This window comes from Cyprinodon variegatus, unplaced genomic scaffold, assembly GCF_000732505.1.
Source record: "Cyprinodon variegatus isolate N-32 unplaced genomic scaffold, C_variegatus-1.0 Scaffold261, whole genome shotgun sequence".
Taxonomy (NCBI): domain Eukaryota; kingdom Metazoa; phylum Chordata; class Actinopteri; order Cyprinodontiformes; family Cyprinodontidae; genus Cyprinodon; species Cyprinodon variegatus.
Window position 1 is genome coordinate 551189 of NW_015150714.1, and position 26464 is coordinate 577652.

The 26464-nt window shown below is 37.2% G+C and overlaps 1 protein-coding gene across 2 annotated transcripts in view; it reads right to left on the reverse strand.

The window, feature by feature from the left end:
* The window catches only part of ssbp4 (single stranded DNA binding protein 4), a 123199-nt gene extending 98491 nt beyond the window's left edge, over positions 1–24708 (reverse strand). For both annotated transcript variants that reach the window (XM_015382658.1, XM_015382659.1), the window contains exons 1-3: positions 24552–24708; positions 5156–5228; positions 631–692 (exon numbers count right to left, since the gene is read on the reverse strand). In XM_015382658.1, the coding sequence (XP_015238144.1) occupies positions 631–692; positions 5156–5228; positions 24552–24607 (191 nt within the window). In that variant the 5' untranslated portion in view covers positions 24608–24708. The remainder of the gene's footprint in view (positions 1–630; positions 693–5155; positions 5229–24551) is intronic.
* Positions 24709–26464: the final 1756 nt, after the last annotated feature.

Sequence of the window (26464 nt, forward strand, 5' to 3'; positions counted from 1 at the left end):
CTAGTTTTTGTCCACCATGCAGATGCCCTTTAAAGACGAGCTTAAGGCTTTCCATATTGATAAAGCATTTTATTGCTATCACTGTTGTTATAGGTTATAAATGTGATACAGGCTTAGGATGCTGAAGGATATAATGATTACCTTAAATATAATTTCTTTTTGCTTCACTTTACCTATACATTGGTCCTAAATATAAGTCTTTTTTTTCATTCCATAGAAGAGATGTCAAGTGTGCCTTGTGTTTAGTGTTTCTTTTTTTCTTATAAGGGACAGTTGAAAGGGAGTGGTTCCTCTCCACTGTCATCAAATGCTTGCTTAGGATAAGGGGTTGCCACAAAGCCCGCATTTTAATAATAATTTTGATTAAGGTAAACTGAATCGATCTTATTGAAGTTTGTACAGAAAACAGTTCTGCATGACTGTGTCTTATCTAATTTACCTTGATAAATTATTAGTTGTTAACTTATGCTGCCCAAATTGAATTGCAATGAAACATAGCCTATATATTTTACATATGCCAGGTACTTTACATATGCGAGGCTACCTCTTGGTATAAACATGACTTATTTAAAAACAATCATGTGTGTGTCCAAGTAAAAGAATGAAGAGAACAGATGAATGAACACGTACCACCACCATGAGTGTAAAAATCCTGGCGGTTCCCCCAGTGTGATATTCTTCTCCCATCGGATCTGCAAGAAATAGAAAAAGAAAAAGAACATTCAGGGGAAGAGAAAAAGGAGATGAATGAAAAATTAGATACTGCAGCATGTTTTATTCATAATGTAACCATTTTGCTTAACGTTCCTCCCAACTTTAGGCTGACAGAGCGACTCTCTGGGAGAGGAATAATCGGCCAGGGAGTGATCTATAGCGTAGAGCAGAGGAGTTCGTGGCTAAGAAAGTGTGACTGTCTTGAAGCAGCAGTCCTCTCAGCTGCCCCCTGAAAACCAGCCAAGCTCCTGCCTGTATCTGGACTCTGAGATAAGATCCAACCAGAGATAGCCGACCAACTGTCTGCCATGTACACTACCACTAAACATGACTCTACACACGAACAGCACAGATCCTGAGCTTCTATAAATACAGTCTTGGAGTGTGTGAAGACACCATGACAGGGCTGGGATTTCTCTATTTTTCTATATGTGCTCTGTAACAAAAAACAAGAAGGAAAAAAAACAAAAAAACAGACAGAAGCCCCAAGTTTCCATTAAAGTGTCTATCCTACAGATTTCCCCAGTGCCACTTATAATGATGTGATGTGCGGCGCGTTGTTGTGGGCCTGTTGATTTAATGCTGCTAAAGAGCTGAGTGCTGCACTGTGCAGAAGAGCAGAGTGCGGTGAAGTCCTCCCGGGGACCGGGAGCGCATTGTGTGGATACTATAAACGTGAGTGAGTGCGTGCTGCTCTCGCTAGAGGAGGAGCAGAGGCTAATTAAGGCCAGAGAGGACTGGTGATAGCGCTCTCATTAGATGAGCAGGTGTATCTGTGTGGGACCTGAAGTTTATCTGCAACTATAAAAGTCCCTAATCTATTAAAAAGACATTTGTGTTCGTTCATGTGGGCATTAAACCATATAATTTCTCTTGAAAGACGATGAAAAAAAAAAGGCTGGTTCTTAGTTTCTTGGTAAGCAGTTACATCCTCACATTCTCATTTCACAAAAAAGAGAGTTTATGAAAAGAAGAAATATATTTATCTTGCCTTGATCAATCTACATCTTTTATTTTGGGGCAGTCAAGAGGTTAAACTGCTATTGAGAGGCTAGGAATATATAATACATGTCTTGATGCACAAGCAGCAGATTAATTTTGTCAGCATGTCTGCCCCCTAGTCTTGTATCCACAGTCTCCCTGGCAGCCAACTGCTGTCCTGGCTGATGGGTGGCTATCTCTAGTAAATATGTCTGTACATAAGGATACAACTTTGTATCACATGCCAGCAGATCTAGGTTTAAAAAAAGAACCTATAGTAACATATCCAGCTGAATTTAGAGTGACTACTGTGGAGATCCAGCACTAACCGAGGTACCTTATCAAAGGATAAACAGTAGCAGGAAAATAATTGCTGCAGTTGTTTCTAAGGTGTGCACACAGCTAATGACCCTGCCACCTGTGGGTCTTTACTCAATTGGCTTTATGTGCAGGCTGTTTCCTTAGTTGTTGCCCATGCAACTGTTCATTACGAATCTTGGTAAATAAAATTAACAAATCCTTAAAAATCATTTTAATTAGTGGCTTCTTTTGATGCAAACTGAGTAGTGTAATGGGGATCAAGGCTTACTTGTGCAGTCTGGTCACTGTTTCTGAGCTTTTTTTCAGTTTAGAGCAGCAACTGACCGACTGAGACAAAAAGTTTAGTGTACTATGAGGTCCCTAGAGTAGTCAGTTAAAACATTTCCCAAATTTATCAGAAAGGAGGCCATGCTTCAGTTTTCAGCCTCCCTCCTCTTGAGATGAGTTAACTATCTGGAACATGTAGCATGAATGAAGTCATGTTATTATTAGGTTATAACTCAGATATCTGATTTATTTCCATAGCTGTACTGGTCCTGATGTTTTAGAAAATTGTACATTGTGAAAATGGGCTTGATTCATAAAGGCAGATATATTCTGTCTATTTCTGTAATAAATTCAGGTTAGGCAAAAATCTACTGAACAGCAGAAAGGTATATCCATTTATGGACACCGCTCTTTGATTAAATAAAAACAGTCGATTTCAACCCATTGCTTTACAGGAGGCGAATTGTCCCGCTAAAAAAATTGACTGATCATGACTTTTCTTTTCTCACCTTACATCAATCTTAACTTGCCTTTTTTGGTATGTATGCTATTTATAAATAGTATATTTGGTTGTAGAAAGGAGTTCATGACAGTCTATTAAAAAAACAAAACAAAACAACAGCAGTAATGATATCATTAAAGCAAAAAGATCCTTAGTATCAGAATAGTATCGGGATCTGCAGATATCCAAATTGAATCATCAGGATTGGTTGGACGTGAAAAAAATGTGGATTGGATGAGATCCCTAATTTTCTTATGGCCTAATGCCACCCACTCTATAGAATCAAAACGGATATGAGGTTAAAAACGTATTAGCAAGCACTAAAACACCCGAATTCCATGCAATATTAATACATTAAAAACATTACTAACTAAAATAGCAATCCTCTTCACATCATTTAGGAAGGGTAGAGAGTATCAACGAATGGAGTAGTACAGTTACTGGTTTTTAAATAAATAAATATAAAGATGTAGTTTTAGTAACAAAGTCATATAGGAGCTTACTGTAGTGTTGCAATCATTAAAGGTGGCTCTATCAAAGGGAAAGTCTAAACACCATTTATGCATGTGAGTTTATTTGTTTTGAATTCTGATCTTAACTTGTGTGCCTCTGGTTGCCCGCGAACCCTAAATTTCACCCCTTTCCAGCAATAAAATCGAAATCCCTGGCAGAAGATTCACCTAAGAGCCTTTGGAAATTCTGAAGGCTTTCTGCAGGCCAGCTTTATCTGAAAGCCCTGCTCTATCTATCACAACCTCTAATTTTTAAAAGATTTGTAGGAAAAATATAAAAAAAAACATTTGTCAGAGGTCATAAAAAATGTCATGAAATAATGTCTGCCTGGTTGGTTAAACCAATATTTTCTATCATGTAAATCAAAAAGCATTTTATTCCCATAGTTTTAACATATCTTAATGTATTCTGTCATGTTTGAACCTTTTTTTAAATAATAATATTAAATAATTGAACTTTATTGATCTCACATTGGAGAAATTTACCTCTGCGTTTAACCCATCCCAATAGGGAGCAGTGGGCTGCCACTGTGTGATACCCGGGGTTAAGGGTTAAGGGGATCGAACCGGGTACTTGCAACCTTCTCAGAGTACAACCACACTGCTCTAACCACTAGGCCAACACTTCTGAGAAAATAAAATATATGGCTCATTATTTAACATTCATGTCTGTCTGTTGACATTAGACCAACATGTTCTGTTTTACTTGCAGTTCTTTTATGACTATCTCTACTAATACTTGAGTAATAGGAGTTTGAAGTTGATCATCTATTTTGGGTGTAATGTAGGTCTAGTACACCTAGCAATAATCAGTATATAAGTGTGATTAAGTGGCATATTGCTATTTTAAACTTTTTAATGCAGTTTTGCAGTACAGATTAATTCCATATTCATTCTTTTTAGAGTCTTCATATTGGAATAATTTATTCGTCTGCATAAGAGCCAACTGAGCCAGATAAAGTATGTTGAGAGAAAGAGCTTAATCTTAATCTAGTGTGATTTCAATCAAAAGTTTAGAAAACTTTAATATGTAAAGAAATCAGCAGTGTTGGTTTTTAAAATATTTAGTTTTATGCTTAATCTAAAAATAACTTCTGGCTTAAACGGTCTAAAATATACAGTTAGTTTTTTTTAATCCATTTTGAGTATTTGGAGCCAACATTTCTGTGTTCAAAGAGTTGCGACATCGTTGGTGTCACTCTGACCTGAACTAACAATGATGTGACAGATAAATATGTCCTGGATTAAGGTGGTCAGAGGTTGAATTGCCTTTGCTTTTGCTGTGAATGAGTGCCTTTCATAAAACTGAATGCAACCAGTGTGCAGGAGACGTTTTCAGCTGCAGAAAGTCTGAACACCAAACCATTAGCAGGAAGGATGTCCATTAGGAAAAGGATGCAACACATTAGAGCCCTTACCACTTCTGCAGAGCACAGGCATAATAAGAGGCTAATATGTCCAGTAGACCTTGGGCAAACTGTTAAGATTGCACTAGCCTCAAACAATCATGACTTAACTTGGCATGCATGGGCTTCCCTTATCAAAAATCCAAACAGAACACAAACAACCTGTTCTAACAGAGTATCAGAGTGCTCTAATTACACAGTTTATGATCGCAAATTAAACCTAATGTAGAGGGGTAGTTAATCACTTAAGTAGGCAAACCAATGTTTGCACTGATCTAAACATAGAAACAGGATAAAGTTTACTGTTTACTGTAGGAAAGGTCAACTGTAGGTTATAGAATAATTACTGAACCTGGAAAAACCTACAATGTAAATTCCTCTGACGGTCAGTACAATAGCAGGGGAATCACACTCATCCTTTTTAAACAGGAAGCTTCATTAGGATATCTTACCTCTGACAGGAAGGTCTGTGCGGATTTCTGTGCGCCAACATGCAGTAAATACTCATAGACGTATAAAGCTAACCTGGAAAACAAAGCAGAGGGAAACACTTCTCAGATTCATTCACAATCTTATCTTTTATGTCATCTTAAAACTTCAAGCTCATTCTTGGATTCACATTTCTTTCAATTTAAGAACATAATTAAACTTTTCAACAAAAGCAGTATAAAAAGCTGAACGTTCATGTGAGAAAGGAGCTTAGATAAGCGAGACTTTTACCGTTTGAAGACTGTGTACACTGTTTGGAGGTTTGTGAATGTGTAATATAAGGCTCTACGGCGGAAAGCTAAAGAGCTTTGGTGGCACTGAGCCATATCACTGTGGTTTGAGGGTGTCTGCTGTTGAGGCTGAGACACTGAAAACAAAACGGTGTAGAAGCTAAGGAACACGGGACAGGGTGAGGAGGAATGAGCTCGTACATGATACTCTCACACATTGCTGCATCACTTGTAAAGACGGTTCCGTCACAACAAATCTACATCACAACAGAATATAACAGCCTACATCTCTCAACATCCCAAATTATACAGTAGCCTGTTTCATTTTACTGGTTTGTTTAAATGCTGCTTGTTTTGTTTACATGTATGTAACACTATTTGAAGGATCTGAGCTAAATACAGTATGTGTCAATGCCATTATTGGACAAGGCCCAGTTCAAATAACAGTAAGCAATTCCTCGCAAAAACAACAAAAGCAAACAAGAAATAGCAAGTTGCTTAGCTCACTAAAACAAGACAAGATTTATAAAATACGTAAAAATATGATTGCACAAATTTTCACAAATCACAGACAATGTACTCTTTATAAGCAGGATCCATGTAGTCAGAAAGCAATAAATAATATGGCAGTGAGATTAGAGATGTTCCAATCTGATACGCAGGTCAGATATCGGCTCCAATATTGACTATTTAGCTGGATCGGATATTGGATAAGTAACACCGATCCAATCATTTCTTTTTTTTTATCAACATCGTTCACAGCAATACAGTTGCAGTGATTTTTAGCGAGTTTCAGGCAGGTAAAACCATGTTTACTATATTTCTGATCCTTTCGCTCACATGGCAACTTCATTCATTCAACAGTAGTATTGAATGAATACCCGCTATACGCTGTTTTCTGTTTATAGATATTTTAGCTTGGTCTTTTTTTTCAGTGTAGTTCTGTTTCTTTTACTTTAACTAAATGCATGTGCTCTCTTTCATCCATAATCTGGCATAACACTGCATAAATACCAAAGATTAAAATATCAAAGTTATTTTTTGCTTACTAGTAATTTTGACCATAAAGATCAAAAACCAACAAAAAAAAACTAAATTGTAATTATAACATGTTTCACAATGCAAGCAGAGAAGCGTTATTATTTGGCTTTTTCAAATACAGAAGATGCTGATTCTTTTGGGCCTTGTCTTATTAAATATAAAAATGATGACAATATATGTTAATTGGGGTTAGTAGCAAAGGTATATTCTTAATTTTCTTTACTGTTTTTGAAGTTTTTTTTGTGTCTCTCTATAAATTCACAGCTCTTGTAACAGCTCAACAGAGGCACAGTGGGTGAACAGTGAGAAATTCTAAGAGCAATAACAAAACTTACATGATACCAAACGAGAACTCACTGTGCACCAATCTTCCTGTTTAATAAGTCCACAATAAACCAGAAAATATTCCCACAGCGAGAACTGAGACCTGGTGTGTGCTTGATTTGTTTATAACCGTGAATCTACCATAATATTTTATTCTTTTATCTCCCTAAAATTTGATTAAAAGGCATGCTCATGTATTGATGATTAAGTGAGAGCTCCTGTATGTCATGAGGACATTTTTAGTCATGAGTTAAAAAATGTCAACATGTTTGCTAACAAAACAAGATATATGTCATAATTATAACCAGTGAAATATACAACATCTCATCAGCTAAATAAACTGAAAAAGGCTGTCAGTATTTTTCATTGTCTTATATTGCAACATAAAAACTTTTTCTAAAAAAATGTTCCATAACAAACAAAAAAGGCTTTAGAGCATGTTGTTCATATGATCAAATTTGTAAGTGGTACAAGATAACTGCCTGTGCTGAAGAACAGTACTATTTCAGGCAACATCTATATGCAAGTAAGTCCATTAAATGAGAAGAGGCCGAACTTTAAGTAGCACATGGAAAAAACGTATTAAGGTAAATCTTTAATATTTCTACCTAAAAAAAACGGAAAAGTATTCGTAAAATACATCAATAATCTATGAACCTGAAGCGGTTCTTAATGTTAGATGCATTGGAGACATTTGTTTCTACTGCGTTTACTGTGGTAGAAAAGAAATTCCCTTGGGGGTAATATACCTCAGGAAACAGCCCAGTTAAGGGGTAGTTCTTATGAAATTACCCAGAACCTTCAGACGGGAGCTTAATGGAAGTATTGTGCAAAAGATTTTTGGACTAGGTGAATATCCTCAAGATTATCTTCCTTTTAAACGCCTCAATGGATCATATTTTGTCTCATATGTTGATAAACTTTGATAGATAACATAAAATACAAGGACCCATAATTATTACAATACAGAAGGAATACGGTTTAGAATGGAATAATAAAAAACAAGCCTTTTAAAATAGCTCTATAACAATCCTGGCAGCAAACTGACATATGGTTTAAAAGACGTAGAGAAAAGTAAAAAAATCAGTAATGTTACAGTTAGACCGGGCATACACTGTGCGAAATTTTCAATCGTACGACGAAACCGCATGGATTTAAAGTTCACAGCTCACGATGTTCTCACACTGTGCGGCCCGACACTGATGCGATCTACCTGCTCAGATAACACGTCTGAAAACCACACATTGGACTGAGCGCTGACAGATGGCGCTGGTCAGGCCCGTCAATCTGGAAGAAGAACTCCATTGTTTGCACATGGGCAGTGCTCAAGCTTCTAGTAAATTGTCTTGCAGCTCTGCTTCAACAGCAGGATTTGTCCACAAACACCTTATGACGGCCGACTGAATTTCAAACATGTTCGATTTTTTTTCCCGACCTTCCTGATTGGGAGGAGGTGGTGAGAGGCTGATCGGCCCTCGTTACTCCCCCCGTATACGACATGACGCAGGATGTATGATGAGGCTGAAATTGGCCTGATCGGAAAAAAATCTTGCACAACTGGAGAATCGCCCCAAAAGGATCGTACAGTGTATGTCCGGCTTTGCAGGGTAAATATTCAAGATCAATGTAGGAGGGTCTTTTATTTTTCGTTGATTTTGTTTCGTTTCCTCATTCGGTGGTGCTGAAAAAATTTCCTATTTTACCCACTGAGGCATCGCATCACTTATGTATGGCACTCAAACTCAAGGGTGAAAAAAAGTAATTTATTGCCAAAAAAATATTCTCTTTACAAGTTTCCAGAAAAAAGAAAAACACATTCTATCAACCAGGTGCTTTCTGAGCTCTTCACCAGCGATCACAGTTTCAATGATGCCAAAGATTTGCTGTCTGACCAAACCTTGCTATGTTTTTTATTATGCTGAATAAAATCAAAGCATTGGGACACTGCCAGTTAGGAAGGACATGCAAATTGCACACATTAAGCCCCTTTCAACCCGCTGAATGAAACTTAGATCTGTCTCACCGTGAGGCGTAATCACACAGGGTAATGGTGAAAATTGCAGCTAAGATGAGAAATATCTTAACTGTTCCTTAGACCTACACGCTGGAACAATTTAACTTATAAAAAAATATAATAAAAAATATAATATAAAAAAAAGATTAAAAATTACAATTGTTTTTATTCTTAGTACTTATTTTTAAACACATCTTCAACTTCTTATTTTCAAGCTGTGCTATTTTTCACAATATTTTACCACAATTATGACCCTCAATAAAGTGTATAATTAGCCGTTAATCATACTCATTGTTTTACAGTGTCAAACACCTTAGAGCAACACAAGTTTTTGTCATCCAACAAATAGTATGAAACATTAATAACTTATTTCGGTATTGCAAAGAATATCTTTCACATAGTTGTTAAACATTTATTTTACCATCTGATTCAGGTATTTTTTTAATTCAATAATTTACATCAAATAGGGCAGGGCCATTAATTGCATTTTCAATATAATTGCTATTTACCTAAATGCCATTTTCAAATTGGGATCTGATTGGTCAAATCTACATCCGCTGTACACTATGCGTATCTCCTGTTTGGTACCTTACCAGCTTGTTTTGTTTGTATGACCGCCATTGCGGAAAACGGCTTGTGAAGATGGACCAGCTAGAAGAGCAAGGTGCGTGAGAACACTGGGACCCTTTTTTCACCTGGATCCCTGCTCTTTTTCGCCCTCATGTCCCTACGTTGTCGCACAAACTTGCCCCCACTTCCTCACCGTCTCGGCCGAATCTCAACCCACAGCTAGTTTGTGATTGTCCCTCTTGCGTTGTGGCGTGGAATAACACAGACCACACTTCAATATTGAGCATAAATCAAAAATATCTGCGGCAAGCTCACTGTGACACACTGCTGCGGGGAGTATAACCAGCCCTTAACTGTGGTCTGTCTCTGGTGTTAGGCAAAAATCAAGTCGAATTTTGCTAGATGGCTGACAGCACCCATTGACTGTAACACTAAGGAGCTGAGCAAATCGGAGCAGAGTCCTTCAGAGCTGGACACTGAGTAAATTAAGAGTTAGCCCTCTGTTTTTTTCTGATGCTGCTAACATAAACTATATGAAGCATCACTTCTTTGAGATAAAACGCCTACCTAGATTTAAGTTTATACAGACTAACCAGTACTTTGGTGGTTAATTTTGTTTAATATGGCAGATCACATGCAGCAGACACATAACTAACATAACCCTAACTAACTGACTAACTAACTAACTAACTAACTAACTAACTAACTAACTAACTAACTAACTAACTAACTAACTAACTAACTAACTAACTAACCAACTTACTTACTTACTTACTTACTTTATTTTACATGGAATTAAATTGTTATGTCACCATTCATTTATTAGTAGCATACCAATTATAACTCAAAAATGTAAAGCATTTGTTCTACTTTAATTCTATTCTTTTTCTAGTAATATTTTTTAACTTTGCTAAATGTCACAATAATGAATATTTAATATCTTGTTAAACCTATTCTCTTTTCTCTTCACTTTTTTTTTTTTTTTTAAACCTGACTTTGGTGGACAGTTAATAAAAAACTGAATTCTGATGAGCCTGATATTTAATATATTTTCCAGGAGAACAAATTGCTACTTTCTCTGGATAGCTGACTAATCCCTGGTAGTTGTCACGGGCTTTGCCTTATTAGTGCTCATCACAGAGACACTAGAAGAGATCTTGACAAGTATAGCTGGCCATGACTACAGAAAGCTCAAGGCTATCATCGCGAGCAACTCAGATGCTGTCGCCCACAGTTAACTGAACTTTACAGACTCTGACTAAACAGTTTTACAGTATTTAAAAGAAACATTTCCAAACCATGATCCAATGATCGAATGAATTCAACAGTCTCAATACTTTCAGTTAAAAACAGCTGGTTGCCTGAAGTACAACAGTTTGTTGTAACTGATCCAATCCATCGAAAAACACCAACTATTATCTCCAACCTTTCTGTTTTTGAAAACATCTTCTGTTTAAAGATGGACTAATTATCTGACATGACTTTCTATTAGTAAGAATTACACACATTACAGTAACATTAATTATTACTACATCTGATTGAAATGTAAAATCAACAGGTAGGAGTTTTGGTTTTGTATGTTTGATTTCAAAATGAACACCTTCTAAAGTTTAACATGGTTTTTTTCCAATGCATTAGAAAATTTGAACTAAATATTATTATTATCTAAAAAGAAATGCATCGGCTGTTTGTTATCACTATTTTCAGTATTTTATCAACTATTATGTAGTTTGATAAATCAATTTAAATTGTAAATCAAAAAAGCAAGTTAAGGTATTTTTTTGGAACAGAAAATATCTTCATAAAGAGAAAATCTCTGTTAAAAGTGTCAAAGTAAAACAGTAATAAAAAAATAACATTTAGGCATGAATACTATTCAGCAATTTATGTAATTTGAGTTGAAATAAGTTTATTTACTCTAGCAAAAGGAAATATTTTTTTTATTTTGAGGTAATTCTTCAGATTTCAGCCTAAAAACAGAAACATAATGATATTAAGCTTCAGCAGAGAATGGTCCTAAAGTGAGACCTTGCTGACTGTAAATGGTGCAGACATTCATTAGATAAACTGTCTTGATCGGTGAAACATAAAAGGAGAAAAAAGTCTGTTTCAATTAAAATAATTGATTAGGATTTAGAAATAGAGGGGAAAAAAGGAGAATGTAACATAAAACCATTTGCTTTGAACAATCCATCTGAATGACCTGTATTACCCGTCTGTTTTTTATTATGACTTTGATTTGAGTGGGATTCATTCACCAGGTAGAAGTGAACTTGTAAACTGGTCTATATAAAGTTTGTAAATAAACTGGCACACAGTTATTTAATCACACTACAGCCCTGAATTACACTTTTAGAATTGCCTGTTAATTATATCTGATGTTACGAGTTAAAATAATTGTTTAAACATGAATATGTTCTGCTTTTCTTTTGTTTTGCATATTTATTATATAGATGTGTTTTGATGCAGCTTCTAAGTTTACTTTCAGGTAAACGCATCTGCTTAGTTAGCCCTCGCATTGTTACTGGGCTATTACTGGGCTATAGTGCAAAGGAGGACACAGTCCTGTTAGAGACTTTATTTTTAACACAGTAACATGCACAGTTTGATCACCTCTTAATACAAGCCCCCATGTCTCTTTGGACATCTAAAAAAATTACACAATATTTTCACGACAAACACAGCTGAAAATCATGTCTAAATCTACTCTGTCCAGTCTGCATTGGTAAAGATTCACTCACTTCAGGATGCCAGATGCTTGACACTAAGGATGCAGCTTACAGATTGATTGATTGACTAATTTGGCTAGTAACCGTCTCACCACTCAATTCAGTGGTGAAGCATTTCAGTTCCACAACCAGTGGGTCAGTTGATAACAAAAGTCAAATGAATACTTAAACACTTTACTTTTAAGATAGGAAATGAACAAACAGCAGCTTTAGATTCCTAGTATCTCTACAATGTTCCTTCTAAATGTTTGTTTAAAAGGTGTTTTGGCAAAACTAAGAGTTGGAAAACACATCATAGAACCCAAATATACAGGTACTTATCTCCTCTATGCTCCTATAACCATCTAGTAACATGGGATGAAGGATCTGATGAGCTATAGCTCTCCTTGTGCTTGAAAGATGGACAGAAACCATTAGTTTATTTTGCCAGTTCGTCACTCATATATGAGCTAAATGCAATGCTCTATCTTTAACCACTATATTTAATTTTTTTCCCCTATCTGTTCTTTATCTAGTGCTTTATAGTAATGAATGAGGACACCCGTCACTTAGCATTTAATGATAAAAATCTTTCACCTCTGAATCAAAGCTTTGTACCAAATGTCACACAGGTACATTTTCTAACAAACATCTGAAAATGGCATTCATATAAGTATAATTATATTGCAACAAAGACCATCTCACTATATATGATATAGACTCATCTATTTTGAAAAGGTCTTGATATTTTTTAAAATCTTGATATATTGCCCAGCTCTATCCCAAACCATGACGACTCTGCCACCATGCTTCAAGGTTGCTATGACGTTTTCTTCCTGGAATGCTCTATTTAGTTTAACATAAATATGAACTCTGTTCTACATTTTAAGCAATTACATTTTAGGAAATGCATCCAAAGAACATAATCCCAGATATTCAGCACTTTGTATTTTCGTTGGCCTTTAAGTTTTTTTAAGAAAGTAACAGTTCCCTATTTGGATAACGCCTTTACGATATCCAAATAGGGAAGTTTTAAGTCAAATACTTGCATGTTTTCCTTGTAACATCTGTAACTCCTATAGGTCCCATTATGAAATTTTAAGGCGTTAATAGACTTCATTGAGTATAAAATAAACACCATGATGGTGTTTATTTATGTTCTTATTAAATTAGCGCTAAATAAAAACTAGCAGGCACATGGCATTGTTCTTTACACACCTCCAATCACTAAGGAATTGTAAACATTAGGCACTTAACAATTTTTTATGTAATCTGTAGTCTACAGTTTATGTTTTACATTTACTGAATTGCTTTCCTTAAAAAAGTTCAATGTTGCAGTGTTTATACATTAAATAGTTTTTTTCTGAAAATAGGGTAACATAAAGCATGGCCTCCGTCCTGTTTTTTTCTTTTTTTTCCCCCTCTTTTCCCCCCATGCTCACGTTTTCCGCTGTTTCCATTGTGTCAGCCTGAGCAGTTCACATGGCGGTGACGCTATGCTTAAAGCAGGGGGAGCCAACTGATGTAATGTGTAAAATTGAGCCCCTATTTGTGGTGTGAAAACACCCAAAAGCAAGCGTCAGTTCCTATATACCCCCTTTTTGCACTGTGCAGGGTCGCACAGAGATTCCCATGAGTTCTGCAGCAATAAAATTTTCATGGCGAAGGCTGATGTGATCTGAGGGGTGCTATGCACCAGCGATGGGCACCTGCCTTGACTGCAATGCATTATTTAAAAATACTCATTCAATCCAGGCTCCAGGGGACACCTTTTGTTACTCTGTCAGAGGCAGTAAGTGTAACTCTGCAGAACAGGAGCTACTATGCAAGCAAACAATTAGTTTTTTTCTAAAGAACCATGTACAGTACTGCAGGTATGTCAGAGGTAAACCGAATCAGGTCAGCGACTGATTCTTTTTTCCTTGGACACCAAAAACCTAAATTCCTCTTTAGTGACCCTGGCACTTCTTACATGTGTCACTCAGGAATAAAAGATGAGATGTTTACAAGACAAACCACACACAGCCTTCTCAGTGTCTCCCATTTCCTCCACTTTGGCTTTCACTCTTTCTGATTATATCCACTGATGAAATGCTATAAAGGAAAACACTGATGTGAAATATATGCTGGTTAGTGGAAGTCAGAACACTTCATCAAAGGTTAAGTGAACACCTGTCTGTCATGCCCTTTTATCTGTGCATTTTTGTGGGCTTTCAAAAGTCCTCAACTCAAGTTATCTTTGGTTGCTGTGAAACAATGACATCAGAAAGATGATCAATTTCCTCAGAATATGAGACGCTGAAATCAACCAAGCATAAACAGCTAGATATCATTTGACTTATTTACAGTATATCTGTGTTTAACTTTCGACTTATTAGTAAAACTATGCAAGTAATCAGGTGTTTCTCCTGGCATGGCAAGCCTGGTCTACCCTGTTAGCTGACGACTGATGAGGCTGGCTATGGGGAGAGGACCTCAACTACTACAAAAACATTGGAGACCCTAAGCAGGTTAGCAATATCTTCAAGCAGATATTTGAACTTTACACGGCTACCTTCGACCTGTGTAATATATTGAAGTTTTGCCATTTTCTCCTCTGCCCCGGCGGATTCCTTTTGAACACTGTTTTTAGCTTCACTGCAGGAATAGGTCCACAAATCCTTGCTGCGCAGCACATAGCCTTACACTACAATAATTCTGGGGTAATCTGATAGTCCAACACCCAGACTCTGACCTTTTATCTGGCCTCAGGAAATAAAAATGACTCTAGTAAAATTGTGTCCAAACCCAGAGATAGTTTTCAAAGTCCCAAGAAAAAGGGCATTTTTTACTCTATACTCATCGAGCAGGATTGTACCCCAGCAGGGGCAAAAAATCTACTAGCCCTCTCCTGTTCTTCTTTATTTAGGTTCTCCTTCATGCAAGTGAAACAGCACTTTTTTTTTTACATCTATTCATCAAGAAGATGTCTCCGCCTGCCTTGTCTTTACGAGCCAACCTGACATTTAGCCTCAGGCCGTCCCAGCAAACCTTCACTCGCCTCCAGAGATGAAGGCATCCCGGCTGAGGGAGTTTAGCCAGCTAAAGCGCACAGCTCAAAAATGTATTTCCATGTCTGGATTTGAATAATTCAGCAGAGATCACAGAGTCAAGATTGGGGTAAGGGGGACAAAGAGGTGACAAAGGAATAAGCTGAGGCAGCTTTTGCTTTTAGTTAGAGGAAAATAAAGAAAAATATGTCGCCCAAACTACTCTGTCACCCCTATTTTAAATCAGGGGCAACCCTACTGCCTTTAGAGGTAATCAAATTACTAATTTATTACATTATATATCATTTATATGTAAGGGTTTTTTGTGTCCTGAAGTTTTTGTTTTAATCCTTTCTTACTTAGACCCCCCCTGAGTGAAGCATTTCAAAGACACCCTTTGATACAAATACCAATGCAATCTGATTTTGATTTTCCTTTGCACTAACCACAAGCTAGTAGATGCTTTCTTTAAGGGTTTCAGTTTTTTCATTATGTTGAAAGTTTCCTTCTCCACTGTGTCCACTGAGGCACGACTGTACTGTTTTTTCTAGTTACATGCTAGCTGCAAATCTCTCTACCTTCCTTTGTGGCAGAAGACTCACTTTAAGTGAACAACCACCACCTAAAGGGCTGCAGTGAGAAATTGAGTCTCTTTCTCTTCTTAAATGTAATGTGACAAAAAAATTGAGTGCCTCTGCCATTTGAAAATTGCATATTTTTAAATTGTAATTATATTGCAAAAGAAATTATTTGCCCAGCCAGACTACAAAATCAAATTGCAGCTCTTGCTCTATATTTATAGATAGTGTCACACAGCAAGGTGGGTCTCCAGCATGTTTCATTCAAGGATTTCTTATCCCAACCAATGTCTCTGAACTCCAAAAAGCTGCCTGCAGATTGGATACTCTTTTCAATGATTTTTTTTTTACCTTTCTGCAGTAATACCCAGATTTTGAAAGTGTGTGATTTTCACACCTGTGCTGTGTATTTCTGCAGCTCCTCTATAGCGCAGTATTTCAACCCTTACCCGTAACCCCTTAAGCCAAAGTGCCCCCTTTCAAGAGGGCTGCAGCTCTTTTGCTACAATAATAAGCATGTAGCTGACTGAATCTGCAACTGACAAACACGTATTATATGTCCAGATCTTCACATGAGACTCCGACTTCATTCTAGTATTCAATCACATTGGCAAAACTCTAAACATTTAAAGTTATCCACTCAATAAATTCATCCAAACATATCAGAAAACTAAGCAAAGCACATCAAATCTGTCCTACATTTAGCCTTTTTTTATGAAATGATATTTTCATCAGAACAAATGTCAGTTTCTGTATTATATATCTAAACAATAGCTTATTTTCAGCTAAAAGTTTCTTCTCCTCTCTGTATTACGGTACAGCAGAAAGCCCATATTTGGAAACTGTACTTGTGCGTAAATTGCAAAGACCTCTGCTACTCTTGCATGTGATTTGCTGCAGCTTCTGTCTGTTGAAATTGGTGCATATCATTGGTTTCTGCAGAATGTGAAATTTCCAAAGACGTATGAGGCGTCCTGACTGGACAAACGGTTATTTTTTAATACATCTAGCATCCCCAGGCTTTTTTCCATACTTAACTTTGTGTAAATAGTGTTGAATTACAGTGTGTAAATAAAGAGTGCAGGAAAAAAAAATCTAACTTGTGATTTTTGGGAGGAAAGTAGTATTTTTCTAACCAAATATATCATAGCATTCCAAATTTTAAATTGAAAAAATAAATTCCACATTCCCGATATTACACCAAAATGTGCCAAAATGGCACAATAGGAGTTCGCCTGGATTTTCTTCTAAAAAACTGAATTTGGCAGAACAGCAATAATCCAAAATGTGTGTGCTACAACAGAGAGAACATGCAGGGCAATGTTCCTTGAGGAGCAGGGTTGAAAACACTGCTCTAGAGTTACCACTGGCATCTTGGCTACTACCCTGATTAATGATCTCATTGTCAGTGTAGATGGACCATTATGTTGTAGTTGGTTTACAGGTAACCCATACCTTATCTATTTAAAAATGATGGATTGAACAGTGGGCTGCATATTAGTGCAGTTTTTGCAGTGCTAACTTGCAGCAAGAAGGTCCTGGGTTCAATTCTCAACCCAGTGTCTTTATGCAGGGTGTTTGCATGTTCTTCCTGTGCATGCGTGGGTTTCCTCTGGTGCTTCCTTCTACAGTCCAAAAAAATGACTCTTAGGTTAATTGGCATTTCTAAATTGCCATTAGTTGTGGGTGTGTGTGCATGTTTGTAGGTCTCTGTGATGTTCTGGGATGGACTGGTAACCTGTCCGGGATGTATCCTGCTTCTGCAAATAGACCGCTTGAGATAAGCATCCGCCAAACCACGCCCTGAAGGATTTAGCAGGAAAGATGGATGGATGGATTGAAATGTGCTGTATGAAAGGTTCAAAGTTTCCATTTTATTTTTCATAAACTTACTTATTCTTAAACTTCTCCACAACTTTATCTGTGACCTACCTGCTTCGTGTCTTGGTCTTCATGTTGCTGCTTTTTCATTAATGATCTATAAAAACCTCTGAGGCTTTAACATCAAAATTTGATTTAGATCAATTCCACCCTTATTGGGATTCTGTCACCTAGAATCCCAATAAATTACATCACAATTTTTGCATAATGTAAAAATGTTATTTTTTTCTATGCTCAAAGATATTAAGCCAAGCAACAGTAATAAAGTTTTAAATACAGTTATATAGAAGGAAGAAGGATGTTCGGTGTCTGTTTCAGACCCCTGTAAAGATGTTTTTACTGAATCTTTTTCCCAGCATGCATGCCGTTTCTATTTGCCTGTCTTTGTTCTGGCAGTTCCTTTGTCAAAACAAATCAGTGTCAATGAGCATGTAAACACAAACGGCTTTAGCCACGGGTTAATCCAGACAAATTTCACACATGTGCATAAACACATCCACATTTATATGAAAAAATAAATACAACATAATCGTCTCACTTGCACCCAGTTTAACTGGTAACCTCTCCTTACCTCAGAGACATATTTTAGGTTTCTAAAAAATTGGAATACAGAGAATTTCTGACATTACTGCCACAGGTTTGCTAATAATGAGTTTCATCAACAGGTAGGTAATGAGGGTAACAATGACATAACCCACCATGAAGCAATTAGTCCAAATATTTAAAGCACTCATCTGTTTCCTATTATCACCTGACACTCACCTCATTGCCGTTCACACCGATGCTTTCCTCTGTATGTTAATAAGAGACAAACTGTTCTGCTCTGTGTGCAGTGTTGCCAAACTGATTAACAAGTTCAGGCACAGAGCTTCAATATTTATACTGCCAACTTTATGAAGAGTGCGAAGGGCAACAAATTTCTGCGGATGCACCAAAAGCGGCTGACAACAGGCGGCATTAATTGACTGTTGACAAATCTGAATGGGAGCACCGCTACCCCAAAGGGTGCTGAGGGTAAATCAAGGGTTTCTTTACTTTCTGAATACTGTTTCTGCTTGTGTTCCTGTGCAGTTCTTTATGCTTCCCTCAAAAGACTCAAATGCAGATGGCTGAGCCATCTGTGTAGAATCAAAGCCATGCATTCAGACCTGAAGATCCCTGTTAAATGGCATGCAAATAGGTGGGAGGAGCCGGAGGCGGAGCAGAGGATGTAAAGAAACTTGCGTTCAAAACAAATTGATTAACTTTCCACTTGAAGTTCTTCACCCAAACAAATCGAAAATCACTTGAAAAAATATTAAAACCACTGTAAACAGAGAATTTTAAAAGTATAAAAATATGTTGCTTTTTAAAGAGAAGACGTTTGATCGAGCTTAAATTGAAACTTTTAGGCGAATGTATTTAATTCAGGATACCAGATTTATTACAACATTTTAAAGAACATTTTATGTGCCATTTGAGAAGACAAAAACATAAATCTTAAAGCCTAAAGCTCTGTTAGGCACTCCCTCTCATGAAAGTCTTTCTAAAATTTTTCTATACCCGCTACATCCTCTGAAGGGTCATGGGAGGGTCAGAGCTGTACACACAGTTTATAGGAGAGACAAAAGGAGCAGCAAGTTATCAGTTCAGAAAGAGCAACAAAAGGGCACAAATTATAGATTTAGATAAAAATGTATGCACAAGCTCACACTAAAGGGAAAATTAGAATGGTCACTTATGCTGACATAATTACTTTGGACAGAAGAATGAAGCTGAATTCAACAAAAGTGCAAAAAGGCCCAGGCTGGAAATGAAACCCAAGACCTTCTTGCTGTTTAACATCTGCTCTGCTGGCTTGACACAGATTTAGGCCATTACTGGTTAAAGCCAGTTGGTTTTCTTCAAGTTCTGACATATGAATTCTAATTTAGACCAATTCTGATATCAATGTCATAGATTTACATTACATAACAAATTATGTAAAACTGTCTCTTAGAGACAGCAGCTCTGCATCCAATAGAAAATAAAGCAGATATAATATCATCATCATTTATGCACATTTATAAGAAACCAAAATCCAGATGTAAATGTAAATATAAATCCCTTTATTGTCCCACAATGGGGAAATTCCCTCTCTGCATTTAACCCACCCCCTTGAGGAGCAGTGGGCTGCCATTGTGTGGCACTCAGGGAGCAGTGTGGGGTTAAGGGTCTTGCTCAGGAACCCAGATTGCAGGCTGTCGGGATCGAACCGGGTATTTGCAACCTTCTCAGAGCACAACCACACTCCTCTGACCACTAGGCCAAAACTCCCATTAATAAGAAATGATAATGATTTATGATGATTATTCATTCATTTAGACTGAAAGCAGTTTTAATTCTATGTTTGGATGTATTAGATAAATGGTAAGAAAAGTCTTAATTTGCAGCAATTTAGTCACAGGTCATTGATCAGAGCAACACAAGGAAATCTTGCCTGATAATGATTAGTGCTGATTAAAACGGTAAGAGAAAAAAGTCGAATAACAGTGAATTTAAATGACTTTATGAAGCAGTTCTTCCTAACCACTTGTATTATATGGCAAGGCCTTTAAATGAATCTATTTAGTATTTTGAAAGCCTGTCTGTGTTATGTTGTTATTATGAACAAAACCAAAACTTGGCTTCAGCATTTTACAAGATTTTTTTTTTCACCCTGTACTGTACAGCACTTCATCCCGTACACACTTAAGAACATTATGTACAGTAAGCCTGAGATCCACACCCTAAAACATATAATTTTTGTATTTTAGTTCCAGGATCTTCCACTTCATACATGAACACAACAGATTCCCTGCAAAATACCAACAAGTACACTGACCTTACAACGCATACCTGAAATAAAGCATTGTTCCTGGGGGGAGCCTTGGTTACTAAAACAAAACCAAAACAAAAAAAGCAGCACTAAAACTCTGAGCGAGATCACATACTGTACGCTAATCATGCTCTTTATCTGGAGACAAAACTAAAAATATAATTTCAAGAAACCATCAAAGTAGTGGTCTGAAAATATAAGAAGTTAAGATAAATTCCTGGAAGGCAGCTGCTCACAATGGCTGCACATTTGCATTAACAAAAATCACTGAATGAAGTTAACAGCTCCTCTTTCTGATTTAAATCTAAGAAAATTAGCTTATGTTGCACTGCAAGAGCAACACAGGGAGGCAGTTTATTCAAACGTTTATAGACATAACCATTAATATTTCATCCTACAAGTTTTTTCTATAAAACATTTATGCTCTAGAGTAACTTATATGTTCTGTCTACACCCATGTTGGGCTGAGTCTCTAGCTGTGCAAGCAAAATATTTCTCTACTCTAATAATTTGGCTTGTTGATGTCAACAAGTTTTTCCTTTACAGCTGAAACATTGCATCACCTGTTCTTCATTAAAACAACACCAAGACAAACATGTTGGTGCAGCACTTGCACTGTATTTCTAGCTTACCTTTGCATTCTGATCTCAGGTCAGCTTCATGCCATAAACTTTTTTTTATACGTTATCAAATTAGAAAGACTTGAAGATAAATCCTCACAGCAGGATCTGCAGCTCTGATGCCAAACTCCTCCTTTAATGGAATATGCGTCCATCTGGAGTACCTTCTTTTTCATTAGGCTTATATGTAAAGAGTTGAATGAATATGTATATATGAATATGATAATTCACTGAGAACGCTGTTAGGACCTCCATGGTTACAAGGGAACATGTGTTAGCCCTGCGGGGTGAGTTAGGGGGACAAGAAAGGTGAGGAGAGAGGGTAAGCCTCGTCTGTTATGTGTGGACATTACCTGCTGATCAGTGTGTGCTTGGAAAATGTCTACTCATTCCACATTTTGTGAAGATAAACCACAACCTTTAATGTATTTTGTCAATTTTATGTGATGGGTGAATAAAAAGTATATCGTAGTGAAGTGGGAGGAAATGGTACATGGATTCCACATATAATTTTATGAATAAAAATCTGAAAAGTGTGGCTTTAAAGTCAACCTCCTTTACTCTGATGCTCATGATTAATATCCAGAATGATCGACCACTGTTGGCTAGTAAAAGGGAGTTGTGTATTTTCACTAGAGCTGCAACAAACAATTATTTTGCAAATCGATTAATCTGTCGAATATTTTTTTTGATTAATTGATTGATAATCGGATAGCCTAAGGTTACTTTAAGAAGATTTTTTATAAATTAAACCTGGTGAAACTACAACTGTGCCACCTGAGGAGTTCTGGATAAAAGATTTTGACAAATGAAAAAGTTTTTTTGGTGTGTTTAGATATTTTTTTTAAACAATTTTGGTATAATTACTGCTCTAAGTGGGTCGCTCTGTCAGCTAAAGGCATGGTTTACAGTCTCTATACTCCAGTTAACAAATAATAAATTACTAAATTAGTTGGCGATTATTTCAATAATCAATTAATCCTGATTAATCTGATTGTTTCAGCCCTAATTTTAACTTCATTAAGAACAAACCCAGAAATACAAATCACTCCAGGACCTGGGAATGCACTAATTGGTGGAGAAATCTAACACACAGTTAGGTTCCTAAAGCATTCTTCAACACATCATCTACATAGTGAAGAGTGTTGTTGAAATGCTAAAATGACAATGTAGAGCACAGATGGTACCTCTGGGGGAGCTGCAGAGATCCACAGCTCAGGTAGAAGCATCTGTTGTCATCACAACTTTTGGCCACACTTGCTATAAATCTGGGACTTTTTTAAAATAATAGTGACAAGGCAAATTGTTGCTGAAATAAAACCACAGTAACTGTTGCTAAAAGTCTAATGGTTATAACATTTAGACCAGATCACAATGCTGAACTTTCTGGCTCACATAACAAATGCAATATGGGAGAGAAACATTTCTAAATAGCCTGAACAGAGGAGTGTCAGTGACTGCATTAGGCTGTGAAGATGCCTTTCCTCCGCAGTTTAAGGGAAGCTGATCAGATTTGGTGCGGAGACTGGGCAGGAAATTTACCTGCTAGCAGGACAGTGATAGCTCCCAGTGCTAAAACACTAGATTGAATTATATTCCAGTCTAACAACGGCCTAGTCAAAGTCCATTCTTGAAAAATATGTTGGAAAGCTTAAAATAACAAATTGTAAACATGTATTTCATGCCTTTCAAACTTTATAAAACACTGAAAACCGTGTTATAAGCTCATTCGATTTTAAAGTTCCAAAAAAAAAAATCCTTAAAAAATATCTGATGGTTGTATTGTGGCAATGGGAAAAAGTTTAGGGTGCTCACAGTTTTGCATAAAATTGCACACAATTTCAAAAACTGGAGAGGATTCTAAGATATTAAAGACAAGTTGTTATAGATGCATATTTATTCAAGAAAACAGATGGACAAACAATAAACAAGATGTTCTCTAGTTTTCCTAGTTAAACATCCTTGATTCAAATCCATTCATCTTTGCTGCTTTTCTCAAAAGATTGTAGTTTTTGTTTTAAATAATTAATCCTTCTCCCACATTATCATTTGAAATACACGCTGTCTCTGCACTGATTTCACTCCCAGTGACACATGAAACATGATCCACAGTCCCCCGAAACAAGCAGTGCAACTAAAAACTAACTAAAGACACATCATTTAAATTATATATAGCTTTTCACCATGCTGTTAATAACCCAGGCTCCACAAACAGGTGTAAACGGAGATGCTGGTGCTTCATATGCAATATTAAAGCATCATATGCTGGTTCAAAGGTCAGCCTGCCTGCTGCTGCTCATAAACCCACATGGGACTGTTTTCATTTAGGATTCACTCCTCCGCATCAACACATAAACACATATAGGCGAAACAAAGTAAGGTAAAACTAAACTGAAATCAAACGCTCCCTATAAGCAGATGTGCAGTAAGTCTAATTCTAGGAAGCATCCAAAAGCGCATAAGAGACTCCCTGAAAATCCTAATTAGGGGGATCTACCAAAACATAAATGGGAGACTCAAAATAAGTTTTGATTCCATTCCAGATGTATGACGGGCATCGTGGAGCAGCACAGCCTCCCAGGACTTGACATTGTTTCAGGGATTACATCTGCATCTCCACGGGGAGCCCGGCTCGCTGCTCCACAAACGAGCAGCGTTCGGTGCGTAAAAACAGGAGAACTAATGGTGATAAAACAGCACCCAGAGGACCCTCTAAAGGTTTGTCTAAAGAAAAAAAACTTTTTTTTTAGTCCTATGAAGCTAAGCAGTGAAAAAGGCAGACACCACTCTGTTCGGAATGAGACATTTAAAAGTTGCTCAGAATAACCCCCCAAAAAAACGCGCTCCAAAAAAAAAGATAGTAAAATGAAACAACTAAAAACCCCAAATAGAGTTTGTCTTTTAATCTGCTTTGTCTGGAATAAAGTTTTCCTTTGTGATAAAATCAGTGTTTTCCAGTTTAAAAGTTAAGCACCGTTGTATGCTTGTTGGACGGGACAGAGCTTCCCCCTCTTGCAGCCTGAGGTGCCTGCGCCCCGCGTTTTACGCACCAAAAGAGCGCACAGCCGGAGAGCTTTAAGCCACTAAAAAGAGCACTAAAAACCACCCAAAACATCCAGGGTCTTCCTCCCTGAAAGTTTCACTCAGACACAAGCGAGCAGCCCTGCATCCAGGGTGCGTTTACCCCCACGAAAATGTCTCCTCAACTTTTACCGCCTCACAAGCGCACGATATAAATAACCAAATAGATAGATAATATCCAAATACCCGCTATCAACTCACAGAGGTGTTTGCTCACATTGTTAGACAATAAAAGGCGCATAATTACACGCGCGTTTTAAATGAAAACGTTTAGGAGACGCACCTCCAAGGTGGTCGGTGGAGTTGAGGAGGAGCGCACTTTCCTCCTGCTCACTCCTTTTAAATTACGCTGCCTAGTTTAGAAAGTTGTGCGCCCCTCAGCTGTCCCTTCGCCCGCATGGATAAGCAGGTAAAAACTCTCAGAATAAAGCAACACAATCCACTTACTTTTCTCTCGCTTGGCTATCAGAAGGGACGACAGCTCCTTTACCTTTGGCGTACATGCTGAATTCTGTTTTAAGACTTTTGCCCCACTCAACACCTGTCAAAGAAAGCAGCCAGGAAAACGCTCCATCTCCATAGCTACCCCTTTAGTGTTTTTCCTCCCCCCCTCCTCCTCTTCTCCTCCTCCCCCTCCTCCTCCCTCCTCCCCATCCTCCTCCTTCTCCCTCCTCTCCCTCCCTCCCTCCTTTCCTCTCTCTCGCTCTTTTTTTTTTTTTTTTTTTTTTTTTACATCTCCAACATTGGCCACAAATCAGGCACAGTTTCTACTGGGGGGACTTGAAACCGTCCGCTATTGGATTTTTTTTTTTTTCTACTTCTCAGTCGCTGTTCCGCTGACCTGCTCCTCCTCCCTCCGTTCTGCAAATGGTGGGGGCTCCTTAAAGGGAAAAGCACACTTTTTTTGTTTGTGGAGTTTCATTAAGATGAGAAAAAAGCGGTAGGGGATAGGTTTGCGGCTACTTTTATTTCTCTGTTCGGGACAGGGTATCTAGTATATCTTTTTTATTCATGGTAAAAACGCATCAGGACTCCCCTTTGATTCATTCACAGAGATGGGAACACTGTTTAATTTAAGCTGTTCTTACAGACATTTGTATTGAATAAACTCTAGATTGTGACCAGCTTTGGTTGTGGTGATAAGGCACCAAACCCAATGGCCTAACGACACAACAATAGGCCCCTAAGCAACATTATCTGGGTGGGCGCCATATAAAGTAAAACACCCCATTCCCCCCATTGCCCATAATTCCAAATGGTAGTGTAAAAATAAAATACTCAAATACATTTTTCCTTTAAGATCTTTATTGTGTGTTTGAAACATATTATATGAGTGTAATTTTTACCAACCGTCTAATGAACTATACACAGTTATTCACATAGTTATTACAAGTACCACTGTCTGCTTTGCTATTGGTGTCACGTTTAAACGGCTCACCATCATGTTGAAATCTGGTACATCTTGGGGTGTAAATAAGGTCCGGTTAGCCTATTCTACCATCAAGTGTGATAGTGGGGAATATTTTGCACCATTACATCTGTAAAGAGATGTCCTGGTCCAAAATTACACTGCAAAAAAATAAATCTAAATAAGTCATTAAAATAAGTGGAGTTTGTCTTTAATTGAGGAGGTACGTGAGACACTTTGCCAATGGAACAAGACAATTTACATTTAAAATAAGAAAAAAGAAATTACATTTTCTTATTTCAAGTGCATACTATCTAATTATCTTATTTTGAGAGAAAAAAACGCTAATTTCATTGGCAAAATATCTTATTTACCTATTTAAATTAAGGGTAAATACATTTCATTCAAGATTTTTTTTTAACTTATTTCAAGACTGTTTTTGTAGTGTGCGAAGGGGGACTACCAGTAGTCAGTGATGGGGCCCTTTAGAGGTTGGGGGCCCCTAAGCAATTGCAGTCTTTGCTTACTGATATTTGCACCATTGACCAAAACAAAATGCTTTGGTGTGTTTTTTTAATATATATAGAAATGTACTTGAGGGACAATCAAATCTATTTAATTTGGTTGATCTGAACAGCTGATTTTTATTTTATTTTTTTAACGGAACAATAATACATGGAAGGTACTACCTTAATAGTAGCAAGTATGTGGGGAAAAGCACTTTTCTAAGGTTAAGTTCCTTGAGTTACCTCATAAAATAACATTTAAGACAGCAATGTTAAAGGTGCATATAGTCACGTTACAGGCCTTTATCAACAACTAAAGTAGTTGTTACTCCAAGTATCTGTCCTGATGGTGTTAAGATCTTTTTTATTTTTGAGCCTAAATATAACCCCAGCACTGGGTGCGATGAGCTTTCATAAAAAGACGTGGCCCCATCTACTGGCAGTAG